The sequence below is a fragment of the Cyprinus carpio genome, chromosome B23, assembly GCF_018340385.1.
Source record: "Cyprinus carpio isolate SPL01 chromosome B23, ASM1834038v1, whole genome shotgun sequence".
Classification (NCBI taxonomy): domain Eukaryota; kingdom Metazoa; phylum Chordata; class Actinopteri; order Cypriniformes; family Cyprinidae; genus Cyprinus; species Cyprinus carpio.
In genome coordinates, this window is record NC_056619.1 from 24,197,441 (window position 1) to 24,213,123 (window position 15,683).

At 36.8% G+C, this 15,683-nt stretch overlaps 1 protein-coding gene across 1 annotated transcript in view; it reads right to left on the minus strand.

Moving 5' to 3' along the window:
- vwa5b1 (von Willebrand factor A domain containing 5B1) overlaps positions 1–15,683 on the minus strand; it is a 44,019-nt gene that overhangs the window by 3,538 nt on the left and 24,798 nt on the right. The window contains exons 12-18 of the mRNA XM_019070625.2: positions 15,347–15,532; positions 13,222–13,423; positions 12,818–13,017; positions 5,066–5,255; positions 1,653–1,943; positions 1,437–1,574; positions 1,120–1,251 (exon numbers count right to left, since the gene is read on the minus strand). Coding sequence (XP_018926170.2) covers positions 1,120–1,251; positions 1,437–1,574; positions 1,653–1,943; positions 5,066–5,255; positions 12,818–13,017; positions 13,222–13,423; positions 15,347–15,532 — 1,339 coding nt within the window. The remainder of the gene's footprint in view (positions 1–1,119; positions 1,252–1,436; positions 1,575–1,652; positions 1,944–5,065; positions 5,256–12,817; positions 13,018–13,221; positions 13,424–15,346; positions 15,533–15,683) is intronic.

A 15,683-nucleotide genomic window follows, 5' to 3' on the forward strand; every position in this document is an offset into this window, starting at 1 on the left:
TTGTTCATAGGACCCCTGCTGGAGAGTTTAGTAAAAGTAGTTTTCTATATATTTTAACATATTTTAAAATGTAAATTATTCCTGTGATGTAAAGCTGATTTTTTTAGCATCATTATGCCAGTCTTCAGTGTCATATGATCCTTCAGTAATCATTCTAATATTTTTGATTTGGTGCTTAAGAAACATTTCTTATTGGCTGCTTCATATTTATCTGTAAACTGTGATGCATTTTACATTTGTAAAAATAACAGCATTTATTTGTAATAGAAATATTTTGTAACATAAATGTCTTTACTGTCACTTTTGACCAACTTTACGGAATAAAAATATTAATTTATTTTTTTTAAATGTACTGATCCCAGACTCATTAGCAGAGTGTGTATATATATATATATATATATATATATATATATATATATATATATATATATATATATATATATATATATTATACTGTATATTAAGTTTTGTGGGTGTTTTTGGTTCAGTTTTGTGAGGCTACTGGATCTCTGGTGAAGATTTGATAGTTTGTCAATGAGGACTGTACACAAAATACTATGTGAAACTGTCCAAAATTCCCCCAAATCATATACATATTTGACTGTAGGCCAAGTTATCCCAAATTTAGGTTTTTGAGCATTTTTGTGACATTTAATCAGTGGCACTGTCAATAAACTGCTTGGGTGCCAAATGTCATTGCCACCCAATGCATTCAATAGACCAAAGCATTGGAAAACTAAAGCTCACCATCAGAAATGTTAATGCATTAAGCAGTTTCATATATCAAAAGTCTTTAGTTTCAAGATTGTCTGACTCAAAGTCTAACGGCAAAAATATGTGAACGCTAACCTGTTGAGGGCACTAGAGAGTTTAAAATTGGATATGACAAAAGTTGTTACTCTCCTCAATAAATGTGTCAAATTTCATAACTTTACATAACTTGTTTCTAGGGATTGCCATAGACTCACAGCCAGAAAAAAATGAAAGAATAAGAAGTGAAATCAAACCAAGCTTTAGTCTCTTTCATGCAATATACAAATCAAGTCTTTTATAATTCAGCAATTTTTTACTCCACACTTGTAAACAAGCCAATTGTCAGTACTTTGTTATCAGTCTTACTGTAGCATAACGCTGCATCATCTTGCCCAGGCAAACCTCCTGATTGCGAGCGACCCAGACCCACAGAGTAAGCACGGTTCTTCCTGCTGCTGGAACGAGAACTGCAGTGCGAACTTCGTTTATGATCCTCCCCTGGAGATAAACAAATACACAAGGAGTCATTACAATAATCTAATTGTATGCTTAAGCCAGGAGCAACTGCTTCATCTGTTTCCCCGCTCTCCTCCTGTTTTCTTCTTCCTGAGAAGAGTGTCTTTGACGTAATGATTGCAACTGCCAGACATTGTGAGCTCAGATGAATTAGAAGAATGACCTACCGGGATGGCTATACTCAATGCAGGTGGGCAAATATTCATTGCTGTCCAGATCGATAGGTACAAGCGCTGTATATTTGCTCAAGGTGTTGCAGGCTTTGCTTGTGTGGATGGCATAAAGTTGGTACCTTCTCCCAGAACCTACAAGAAATGACACAGAGGGATTTGGTTAGATATTAAAGCAAGTTGGATGTTTTAATATTTGGTAATTGACCTTACCATGCTCAATCTCACACTCTTTTTCTGCCATGTGTTCAAAGTCTTGAATGATGGAGCGTCCTGCCAGGTGATGGAAGGTTTCATTCCACAGGTCCTCGTGAACTTTCTCCTCCCGCTCTCGGCCTTTCAGGTAAGGCTGGATGTCAAAAGCCACCTCCCATCTCACGGGCTTCCCGCACAGCAGTCCTGATATGACCGCTTTGCAATCTCCCTTTCCGTGACTGGCCTTGAATTCTGGTGCGTGAGGATCCTGGGGCGTTTCGACTTCGCAAAGCTGATGAGTGTAGCCATCTGTTCGAAAACGCACAGAAGGTAAACATAATATTCAGAGTATTAACAGATGCTTTTCCTGCTGAAAACATCAGAGACCAGTTGACTGAGTGTATAATGACAAGTTAAAACTGCTAAATTTTTATATTTTTAAAATCAACTAGTTGTTGGGTTGCTTAAAGGAACCACATATAATTAAGGTACAACAGATTTGGTTGAGATGGCATTTTTAGGGTATGTTCATGCTTTAAAACAGCTAGAGGAGGATAAAGTCTTAAATGGATAGTTCACCCAAAAATTAACATTCCAAACCTGTAAGACATTCGTTCATCTTCAGAACACAAATTAGGTTATTTTTGATGAAATCCAAGAGCTTTCTGACCCTGTATAGACAGCAACACAACTACCATGTTCAAGGGCCAGAAAGGTAGTAAGGGCATGGTTAAAATAGTCCATGTGATATCAGTGGTTCAACCTTAATTTGATGAAGCTGCGAGAATACTTTTTCACAAACCTTGATCTTGATCCTTGAACATGGTAGTTCTGGGTCAGAAAGCTCTCAGATTTCATCAAAAATATCTTAATTTGTTTTTCCGAAGATGAACAAAGTTCTAATGGTGAGGTTTGGAACGACATGAGGGTGCGTGATTAATGACAGACTTTTCATTTTTGAGTGAACTACCCCTTTAATGTTTTTAAAAATTAGTTTTGAAATTGCTTCAAACTTGACACGCTGTCTTAAAAATGCAACTCTCATGGTGCTGAAAAAGAGTGAGATGTCTGAATCTGAGAACATGTAGCTGTTTAATATTATAACTGACAGGCAATTAGGTTGAATATCTTTTTTATTGCACAAAACTATTAGCTGATAGTCATTATAAAAACCTAGACCTACGGATTATGAATAATGACAGGAAAATTGCTCACAGCAGGCGATTTAAAGTCTGACAGTCTTGTAATTTTTTTGTTGAATACTGTGGATTAGTTACATAAGCTGTGTTTTGATGGCAGTGCTTTAAAAGTTATGAATTGAGAGACTTTATCGTACATTAAACACAAATCAATAACATCTAAAACTCATCTAAAACCTTATGTAAATTTATTGGCAACTCATATCATCTTACAGTACAGTACTGTTCAAAAGATTGGGGTCAGTATGATTTTTTTAAAATATATTTATTCAATAAGGACACATTAAATTGATTAAAAATGACAGTTAAGTCATTTATGTCACAAAAGATTTCAAATAAATGCTGTTCTTTTGAACTTTGTTCTTTTAAAAATTTATCACAGTTTAACTGTTTTCAATACTGATAATACCAACAAAAAAAATCTTGAGCATCAGATCAGCAAATTAAAATGATTTCTGAAGGATCATGTGACACTGAAGAAAGTCTGGAGTAATGATGCTGAAAATTCAGCTTTGCAACACAGAAATATATTACATTTTAAAATATATAAAGAACTGAAAACAGGTATTTTAAAAAGTAGGTATTTACTTTTTAAAATACCTGTTTTCAGTTCTTTATATATTTTAAAATGTAATTTATTTCTGTGTTGCAAAGCTGATATTTTTTATACCTGTCTAAAAATTTTTTATAGAGATTTCCGGAAAAGTCCATGCATATACCAGATTTGAATACTTGGAGTTTAAAGGGGTCATATGATGCTGCTAAAAAGAACATTATTTGGTGTATTTGGTGTAATGCCATGTGTTTATGTGGTTTAAGGTTCAAAAAACATATTATTTTCCACATACTGTACATTATTGTTTCTCCTCTATGCACTGCCTTCTGAAACACGTTGATTTTTACAAAGTTCATCGGTGTGAAAAGCAAGTGTACGTCGATTGGGCAGCTATCCAGCGCATTGTGATTGGCCGAATACCTCAAGTGTGTGACAGAAATGTAAGGCCCCTTACCATACTGTGATGCTGTGTCCCGGCACGACGACACAAAACCAATAAAACCCAATACAAACGAAGCATTTGTTGCATCCAGTGGAGACATAATTACTGATTATAATGACTTTTACTGTCTTTTTATGCATTGTGCTGCGTATCACGCCACGTAAACATAAAACCATGTCTGCATTTGTGATCTGAGAAACGTCAAACAACAAGTGCTACTCTATACTGCTCAAAACTCGCGTTTGAATCGTCAGTGGCAAATCCTTTACATATGTAATCGTACTTACAGACTGTGAGTCAGAAGCGGCAGACTGTCCTTGCAAAGTTGGAACTGCCCCGCTTTATAGAAACAACCTTTGTGCCACAGACACATTGTAGGCTACTCTCCCAGGAAACAGTCCTCCGTAAAATGCGCTGCACACATCTGAATATTTGTGTTGAACTGTTCTGGAACAGTGTTGTAGATACAACTTAACCACTGATTTCTAGTTTTGTCCTCTTTTGGAAGACCAAACAAAGTAGTTTCACTTTCTCAACAAAACACACAGCATCTCCACAACATGGAGGCGGCGGCAACAATACTACAGCGAGAATAAAAGTTACGCCTTCTTTCTTTGCGTGAACATCTGGGCGGCGTTATGCAATTCTTCCAACATACTGACGTAGATATGTGGGGGCGTGTTAGAACGAGACGTTTTAGGAGGGCTTGGATGAGTCTTAACTTTTATAAAGAATATCTCTTTGGGTTTGAGACTTTAGTCTTTGTAACTTTAGGGATCTCATCTATTCACGAACAGCTTGTAACACTCCAAAGAGAAAGGAAAACTTGAAATCGCATCATATGACCACTTTAAACTTTTATACTTAGAAATGTACAAATGTCAGTACGACCTTGTGGAGTTTTTACTCCTCACAACACTCAACAAAGAGTGATATCTAGCTGATGAAAAATGTTTAGAGCAATAAGAAATCAGAAAAAAATCATATTCACTACTGAATTTTATTTTGTTGTATATATAAAGATTTTACAACTACAACTGATTAACATTTTCAGGAGTAGTTTCTCAGTCAGCGCTTAGTGTATAACATTAAGTGCCTCTACGCCCACACTGTGCAGCTGATTATGGGTATTTAAATTACAGTGTTACAACTCTGAGGCCAAGCAGTGCTAAGATTATGCATCAGAAATTGATGTCTTTGTTCTCATACTTGAGGACTGTAGTGAAAGACCAACCTGCATCGCCGGTGCTGCCTAAAGAAGGGCTGTCAGTTGAAGACCTGGAGCCGTCTTCCACGACTGGGCCGGGATGGGTCTGATCCACCTTAGACTCCCCCTGGAGACCCTCTGGTTGCTGCGCTGGAGGTTTGTGAGCAGTTATGGGACGTCCTCTTGAGGATGAGGCACACAGGCTGGCCAACTGTGGCTGATGGAGAAATGAGCAACAGTTCGTTAGTCCTTTTGCTCACTCTGCGATGCCATTGTAATTGAATTACCTAGTCCAAAATGGCACATTTGATGTAGACATTTATCATCTAATATTGAATATTTAATTGTTTTTGCAATTTTTAAAAAAATTATTTAATTTTTTTTTAAGATTTAGTTCATCATCTAGCAATAACTCAAGCACAGTTATAAAATATTTAATCTTCTAAGAGCACTCAAATGTCTTTTGAAACTTGCTTTCCCTTTAAGAGAGCTGTGTGTATTTGTAAGTTCATTTATTGGGAAAAAAGTACAAGACAAATAGAAAATAGGTTTATAATATCAAACACTTATCACTCATAATATAATAATAAATATAGGCATATAAAATATTATGCTGTATATTTTGAATGATTCAATATGCCTAATTTGCCTATATTTAAAATTATTTAAAAATAAAACTGTAAATTAAATTTCACTATAATATTAAAATACAAATGTTAATGTTAACATTTAAATGATATTTAAAAAACAAATAAATAAATAAATTCAAATATTAAAATATAAATGTTATTATTTAAATATGTTAATATTTAAACAACACTATAATGCACTATAATATTGGAATAATTAAGATTGTTCAATGTTTTTGAAAGAAGTCTCTTTTGCTCTGCTAGGTTGCATTTATTTGATGAAAAATACAGTAAAACAGTATTATTTTGAAATATTACTGCAATTTTAAAGTATACTGTTTACTATTATAATATATTTTAAAATGTAATATATTTTTAAAAAATCATTATTTCAGTCTTCAGTGTCACATGATTTTCCAGGAATATAAAATAAATAAAATTAAATAAATAAAATAAGATTATTGCAAACTGTAGGCTAGTGGTTAATATTTTTAAACATTACTGAATAAATATATTAAAAAATAATTGATAAATAAATTTACAAATAAAATATATATATATATATATTATATATATATTATATATATATATATATATATATATATATATAAGTATATATATATATATATAGATATATATATATATATTTTTTTTTTTTTATATATATATAAAATAAAATAAAAATTAACTTACAAATTAATAATATTATTAATATATTATATTATTATTATAGTTATGTTTTTATATTAATATTATTCTTTTGAATTTTTTTGACAGTTTAACACATAAGTACAATATGAAGCACATTTTTAGATAACCTGACAAAATCTTTTACCCATCGGTCTATGGAGATGGCTTTAGGATAGTTATAAATGTTCATTGCTTGTTTCTTGAACTAAAGAAAAATCAAAGTGCCACAGTAATGGCACTAATGCTAACAAGTCTGAATGTGTTTCTATGTCTGTACACATCATGCAGGTTTCCTATTGTACTTTCCAGCATGAAAGCAACATAAATTGAAATCCAATGTATTCCACCTCATGTAGAGCAAGTTTATGAACACAGTGATTCTTTGAGTTGGCGTAACCATGCCAGCTCCTACAGCCATGGCTTTCTGTTCACTTGGGTCTAATGGCAATTTGGTTATTGAAAAATTGATGCCTGCTGAAGAGCTAATAAGGACCATTAAAGTCATTATTGCATGCACTGAGGGGAAATCAAGGACTCTTGTTATTGCTGTAGCTAATCTGTAATATTTCTCACTCCCTTTTTGATAAGATTTCTACGGGCAATTTCTTGTAGTGCAGAGTGTCACAGCGTGACATTGGAAATTTTATCGTGGCCAGGCGGTGCCTGAGAGAGGCGGTGTGCCTGACATTGGAAATTTTATCGTGGCCATCAAGGGTTTTGTCACAGTTGTCAGAACTAATTGTGCCTGGACGACAAACACAAGTGTCGGGAAATCCAGTATGTCTCTTGGCAGGGTGTCAGCAATGCGGAAGTATACTCATTGAATTTGAGAAACAATGTCATGAAATAGAAATGATGAATACAGGACATGTCATTATTTTGTAAGCCAGAATGCTGAGGAATAAGCAATTACTCAAAATATTACTTTAAAAAAATCATATTAAATAATAATAAAATTATTTAATTTATTAATTATACAACCAACCAAACAAAATCAACACACAAATCAAACACATATTTAACCAAAAAAAAATATTAATAATAACAAAAAAAAAAACATATTTCCTCCCTGGCCGTCTGCACAACGAGAATGGACGTGATTTCATTAAACTTTATTATATTTTTCAACCATGGCCCCCTTAAGCAACTCTACCAGTGGCCCAGTTCCCTACACGGGCATGAAGCACATCCCTCCTGGTTTTAGGTAAAGCCTAAAATGTTCTGAGGATTACTTCCCATCGTCAAAGAACATATTGTCTTGTCTGTTTCATCACATTTAAATAAAGCCAATTCCCCATTTAATTGTTTGTTTTATTTAATTTCTTAGATGCATGTTGTCTGTTTTGCTCAGTTTTGCCAATGAAAATATAAAGACAAAGCAGAACTGTTGTCTGTTTTGCTCAGTTTTGCCAATGAAAATATAAAGACAAAGCAGAACTGTTAATATAATAATATAATAGTTCACCCACCCAAAAATGTTGTCATTATTTACTCACCCTCTTGGTCCAAAAGAGTATATGTAATAAATTTTGTTTTGAATCAAACTAAATATTTCTTGCTGAAGCTTCTATTTGTAATGTCTGTTTGATGCTTTACACAACAATGACTTTATCTTTTGGGAGTAATTTCTCAGCCAATTTTGATGTGCGATTAATTTGCTATTAATTAGATTCACAAGTTGCCACTTTATGTAATTAATTAGATTAAAAATTTTAATCGTTTACCAGCCCTAGTTATTATATATGTTATGACATATATATACACTGCCCGTCCAAAAAAAGCCACCACCTGGATTTAACTAAGCAAATAATTAAGATCCTCCCATTGGATAATTACTGCATGGATGATTATGTTATGTGCCCAAAGAATGAGGTCAGCTGACTTCCTGAATATACTGAATGACCAGGTTATTCCATCAATTAATTTTTTCTTCCCTAATGGCACGGGCATATTCCAAGATGACAATGCCAGGATTTATCGGGCTCAAATTGTGAAAGAGTGGTTCAGTGAGCATGCAACATCATTTTCACACATGGATTGGCCACCACAGAGTCCAGAGTCAGACCTTTACCCCAATGAGAATCTTTGGGATGTGCTGGAGAAGACTTTGCACAGCGGACTGATTCTCCCGTCATCAATACAAGATCCTGGCGGAAAATTAATGCAACTCTGGACAGGAATTAATGTTATGACATTGCAGAAGCTTATCGAAATGATGCCTCAGCGAATGCGTGCCATAATCAAAGCTAAAGGCAGTCCAACTAAATATTACAGTGTGTGACTTTTTTTTTGGACGGGCAGTGAATATAAATAATAAATACAATATTATTGGTTTGAATAAACCCAATTAAACTCATGTTACATTTTACATTTTATAACTCAAGCACATTGTAGGTAACCTGACAAATATATTACAGGTTGGCCACCAAAAATGTTGAGCAATGCCATTACTAAACAGAGCTAGAGACGTACTGTAGTCTATTAGGAAAGCTGCCATACAATAAGCATACAAGCATTCTTAAGTCTCCTCAGGAGGCCTGTTGAAAATGGAGAGGGTTTTCCACTGCCATTCAGCTCAACTGTCATGCATGAAATGAGTATGGTCATTATTATCAGTCACAAAGGATGCCCACCTCTCCGTTGTGGTCTTGATTACATCCTAATATGCCTCTAGGTCAGGGATATTTTTGGCCTCATTATTTCAGTCCTTTTCAAACACTGGCACGTCTTTTTTGACGGCTGCCAACCTTTTTTTCTCCCACTAGACTCCAAAGGTGCATTTATATTTCAGCACATGAGTGTGCATCACAAAAGTGTCCAGCTGAAAACATATTTCTTTTATGCACATTCTTCCGTTGCTTAATCGTCCAGGAAACTATAAGTCATCTTCCGCTTGCTGTGCAAACTAAACTCTATTTATGTGGATGTGGCGGTAAGAAGATTAAATTACATTCTCATCACAGAGTTCAGAAATGAGTTCAAATAACCCTTTGGAACAAACAGCTGAATCCATGCAGCTCTTCTCATATCATAGCAGATGCTTGGTCTATAGCAGATGGTACGGCGAAGGCTGCCTACAGATATTTCTTCTGAAGAAAACAACTACTTCCTAAATAGAAGCCGTCTGCTTTGTGTCAACACACACAAGCACAAAGGGGATTACAGATACAAATGTTTACTGATTTTTTCCAAGTTATGTTTATTGCTTACTTGGGATATGTATTGTAAGATATTATCATTCATAAAAAAGACCCATTATGTTTATGAATCACCATTCTAATGAATAAGTCCATTTTACAAAGTTTTCTCTTTTGTATAATGGGAAATGTAATTCATTATAGTGAAGTGCTTTGTCCTAAATGATTCTCTCTTTTTTATATTGGGAAATCTGATTCATTCTAGTGAATCAGTTAATTCTGAACAGTTCTCTCATATGGTACTGGGAAATTTGATTCATTTTAGTGAACTGGTTCATCCTAAATAATTTTTTATCTCACAGTGCGGGAAAATCTGATTAACTCTAGTGAATCGTTTCATTCTGAACAGTTCTCTCTCCTGTGTATCTTATTGGGAAATCCAATTCATTCTAGTGAATCAGTTCATCTTAAATGGTTCTTTGTCTTTCATACTGTATGTTGTATTGGAAAATCTGATTCATTCAAATGATTCGGTTGATCTTAAACAGTTCTCTCGCTTTCATGCTATACGTACTGTAGTGTAGGGGGTGTGGACAGAACCCAAATGCAAGACAGCCAGGTTAGAACAAAAAAATAACTTTATTTGAACAAAGAGAGAAAAACTATATAGCACTCACTTCACTGGCATCCAAAAACACAGCCAGGAACACCATCAATGACAACGAACCAACACAGGGCAGGAAACACAAGGGGAATAAGTTGGGCAGGTAATGAGGACAGACAGCTGAGACAACTGAACTGAACACCCTCAATATCCATGGCTGAAGTGCCCTTGAGCAAGGCACTGAACCCCCAGCTGCTCCCCGGGCGCTGGATATATAGCTGCCCACTGCTCCGGGTGTGTGTTCACGGTGTGTTCACTTCTCACTGCTGTGTGTGTGCACTTGGATGGGTTAAATGCAGAGCACCAATTTCGAGTATGGGTTACCATACTTGACAAATGTCACGACTTTCACTTTCACTTTCAAAGTAAGGAGAGCACATGGCACCAACAAAAACTTTGACAAGCCATGTGCTCACCAACAGACCTAGGGGTGCCCTCTGGTGGCCGTCCAGGGCACACCAGCTGATGACCGTGACAGAACCCCCACCTTTAAGGAACGGATTCCAGACACTCCACAGTCCAAGACAGAAAACTGAAAGTCCAGGAGGGAGGTGGACTGGCGGACCATGGGAAGGGATGGTGGGCCAGGCCCATGTGGCAGAAGAGGGCCTGGAGCCAGAGGTAGACCAGGAAGCACTGGCAGAGCAGTTATCCAGAGTGGAGTGTAAGCCCACCAGGGCGGAGCATGCAGAGCTGAAGTCCTCCAGGGCGGAGAATGCACAGCTGAAGCCCACCAGGGTGGAGCTGAAGCCCTCCACAGCCACTCAGAGAAGGCTGAAGTCCTCCATGGCGGTGCAGAAGACCACCACAGCAGAGCAGGCATGACCAAGGATCCCCATGGTGGAGCAGATGACCACCACAGAAAAGCAGACGGTACAGAAGGACACCATGATGGATCAGGTGGAGCTAGAGACCAGCACATTGGTGCACGTGTGGCTGAAGACCACTACGGTGGTGCAGAATCATGGCTTGGAGTAGCCTCTGAAGTCTCCTGGACTGGAGCAGGTTCTTGAGTGGATTATGAGGGCTCTCGGACTGAAGCAGGCTCTGGAGTAGATTCTGAGGGCTCCTGGATTGAAGCAGGTTCCTGAGTGGACTCCTAGGCAAGCTCCCAGGAAGCCGGAGCCAACTCCAAAGTGGCCCATGCCGGCAGAACAGCCCTAAGGTGAAAGGCGAAGACAGCCTTCTTGACGTTGGCAGCAGCAGTGAAATCAGGCGGCTCTGTAGCAGCATCCACGGCCGAAAAAAAGTAGAGTGGGCTGCTCGGTGATGACCTTCGTGGCAGCAGCAGAGAGAGTGGGCTGCTCTGTGGTCAACTGTTCAGGAGTGGGGAGCTCAGGGACCTCCTGAGGCAGGTTATTCAGAACTACTGCGGTCGGGTCCTCCAGGACTACCAGACTAGTTAACACCATAGAGATGCCAGTAGACTGCACCGACCTCAGCGGTGGATACGCCAAATTGGAAACCAGCCTCATTAGCCTTGGGCCCACGTTGTGAAGAGGTTCCGGACTAGCAGCCAACTTGTGATGAGGCTCTGGAAAGGAAGCCATGAAGAGATGAGACTCTGGAGTGGCGGCCATGATGGAACGAGACTCAGGTGTGGCGGCCATGTCAGGACAAGACTCTAGAGTGGCAGCCATCCTGTGAAGAGGCTCTGGCCTGGTGGCCATTTTGTTATGAGGCTCTGAACTGGCGGCCATCTTGTGAAGAGGTTCCGGACTGGTGGCCATGTCAGGACAAGACTCTGGAATTGCCAAATGTGGCAACAGAGTAGGAACTCTCCTCCTCCTCCTCTTCCAAGAATGAGGCGACCCGGCGGGAATAGCCATAGGCTTGGAAGGGGGAAGAACAGGGAGAGGAACCCACTCCTCCTGCAGCAGTTGCCTCTCCATTCACTGGCAACAGTAGTAGACCACCTCCCAGTAAGTCCAGGTTTCTAAATCCCCCAGCTCCTCCCAATCAAAAGAGTCACCCAGACCAGATAAAACCCAACCCCTCGACAGCATCAAGGAGATCTTGACCAAAAATGGCATAATTGGTGGAGCATCCAAAAACCACATAATTGGTGGAGCATGTGCTCACCAACAGACATGGCATAATTGGTGGAGCATGTGCTCACCAACAGACCTAAGGGTGCCCTCTGGTGCTTGTCCAGGGCACACCAGCCGATGACCGTGACACTTTCTAGTGAATCTGTTCATCCTAAATGGTCCTATTTCATATGAAGCTCAGGAAAGTCTGATTCATTCCAGTCAAATTGTTTGTTTAGAAGAGTCATTTTAATGAACTGATTCACAAAAATGATTCACCAATGTTTTTTAGTTATGTATTGAGTGTTCATTAGTACAAAACCCCACACTGCAAACATCAGCTATGATTAAATTGGTTAGTATAATAATCTATGTAGTTCCAATGTACTTACAGTAGTTACTTTTTTGTTTGGAGCTTGCAGTGTAATGTAGTTTAACAACTTCAAATTATGTAAAAATTTTAATGCAGTCTGAAGCCCAAAGTTGGTTCTCCAAAGCTAATGGCGACTGACCATTTTCAGACACATTTTACAATGCAGTGATGCACAAAATCCTACATTGCAAAAAAACTTCTGTATACACAGACTTGTGTAGCACATTTTAAGCCTTATGGTTTAGCGTTTACCAACCTGGTAGTCCATTTTCCACTGAGCTCCGTGGTCAGGGTGTGTCTGTCCTATGAGCTCCTGGACTTTTGCTCTTCTAAGAGGGTTTTTGCCCACCACTGAGCTGGGATCACTGGGGGTGTAGGCCTTCTTCATGGGGTTGTAATCTACAATCTGATTGGTGCTGTAAGCACGTCTTCGTGGAGAGGTGGCTATGTCAGTTCCTGTGTGAAAAAAAGAAAAGAAAAGAATTTGTCTCATTTTCTCTTTAGTTTTTTCTCAATTTATCTTCATGTTTGCTGACTTCATGAAGAAACCTCTCTTTCATCTGGAGACATCAGGAATAGTTCATCCAAAAAATAAAATTCTGTATCTTGTATGGACTACTTTTTAAATACATGTTTACCCTGTATGGAGCTGTACTTTACCCATAATGTCTTGCTCTGTGACGACAGGACTGCTCTCAGACATGGTCTCCTGGCAACCGTCAAACAGCGAGCCAACTTGATTGTCCCTGTGTGGCCCCTGACCGTCAGAGGAAACCTTCCCAGCATCCTCCTCTTGAGAGTGATAGAACACTGAACTGGCCGATTCATTGGAACGCATCATGCTGTACCTCCTCCGTTTGTCCTGTTACAGCAGAGAAAAGACATCTGAGAGCTTTTTGTTTTACTCTAAAATCTATATTTGCATTAACTAAAATGATATAGTAAAAAATATAATACTTATACTTATTAAAAGCCTAATGTGATATTATAATATATCAAAATTTTGTATTTTCAGATAATGACTGTAAATAACAAAAAAATGATTACAGATTAAGCATTGTTGTGTTTTTAGTATATATATATATATAAGTGCTGTCAAATGGTTAATCGTGATTAATCGTATCCAAAATAAAAGTTATATATATATATATATATATATATATATATATATATATATATATATATATATATATATATATATATATATAGATAAGTGCTGTCAAATGGTTAATCGTGATTAATCGTATCCAAAATAAAAGTTTTTGTTTATATAATATATGTATGTGTACTCTGTTTGTTTATTATGTATATATAAACACACACACATACAGTATATATTTTGAAAATGTTTACATGTATATACATTTATATTTTTAGATTATTTTATTTTATATTATATATAAATATATTTAATATATTACATTAATATATATATACTTAAATATATACATGCATGTGTTTGTATTTATATATACATAATAAATAAACAACTATTAGAAAATAGTGGTAAGGAAAAATGCCCAATACTCAACTACTCAATGCTCAATACTGTTTATTACTTACTGTCAACTTAATTTAAAGGTTGGCAATGTCAAAATTCAACTTATATATTAGAGTATACACATTTTCTGGTTCTGATTCCATTTAAATGAACTATTATAATTTTTTTTACTATTTTACCTTCATTGAATGTACTGTTGCTGGAAGGTAGTAAGTAATGTTGAGTAATGCTAGTCCATCAATCAGCATGTGCTTCAAAGTTGATGTTTTTTTACACTATTAATAACATTTTGTTTTTCAAGCAGGAATAAGCTGGTTGGCCAAATAGTCCCTTGAAGGATAAAACACTTGTTAATTTCCCTAAATTAATGAAATATAAACTTATACTTATAACCATGTATACACACACTTCATAAAGCCCCTATTTTACAAATAAGAATGCAGTCAGGAGATGGTGTGATGCAATGAGTGGTTTCCGCATTTTTAAACATTTAAAATGCATAAAAATAAATATTTTCTATCACTTTGTTTATCACTCTTGAAATGACCTGTATACTAAATAATCTAACCCTCATACTTACATAACAATAGCAGTCTATTTATTTAGTGGTCCAAGCTGAAGTCAGTATGTATATTAATGAGAATATTGGACAAGTATAATGTAATTTAGTGGCGGCAGGTGCTGTGCGCTGCCGGTACATGTACAGTCAGACAAAACAACGTGCACTGTTATCAAAGGCGCGAGTGCGTGTACAGTCATGAGAAACATGTGTTCAAATACGGAATGCGCATCATTGGAATCAATGTGCTCAGTAATTAAAAAGTAATTAAAAAGTCACTGCTGCGTTTCTGTTGTTTGGTTTGTGACATCCTTTACGGGAAAAACCTCAGAACACCGGCGGAAGGCTGCTCACAGCGCTTGGTCAAGTGTCGCACCAGAACTATTTTCGGAACCGAAACTTAGAAATTGCTCACGGTTCCGGTTCTTTTCAAAAAACAGAACCGGTTCTGAATAAGAACCGGTTCTCGGTTCCCATCCCTACTTATAACTATTAATTAATACATTTATCAAATAGATTATCATATATTTATTTATAAGTAATAATACATTATTATTATTATTATTATTATTAATAAAAAATAGTTTATTTTAAAATAACTATCTAAATAATACTTATGCTATTATAACACTACTACTGATAGTAATAATTATTAATATTAATACTACTGTATATAAATAATATAAAAATATATTATAATAATTGTAGATGGATGGATGACTTACTGATTTGGGGTTGGAGTGATATCTGGAGGTATCACAGACCACGCTGTATCCAATCAGCCGGTCACCAGGGAACAGACAGGTCGCCCCGACTGGAGAGAGCAGGATCTCCTTTGTCTCTGGATACAGCCACTCAATGGAGATGTCAGTCAGTACTGGTGTCATGGACTTCTTCAGCGACTTAATCATCTGCCAAAGACACAAATAACCGCCAGGTCAAACACTATCTAGTGTTTCAGTCAAGAGAGCACAGTCTATAGAAATAAAACATGGAAACTATATAGATGCTAGTATTAAACACCCGGGAGAGAAGGCATGTCAGCTATGATTATTATCCTAA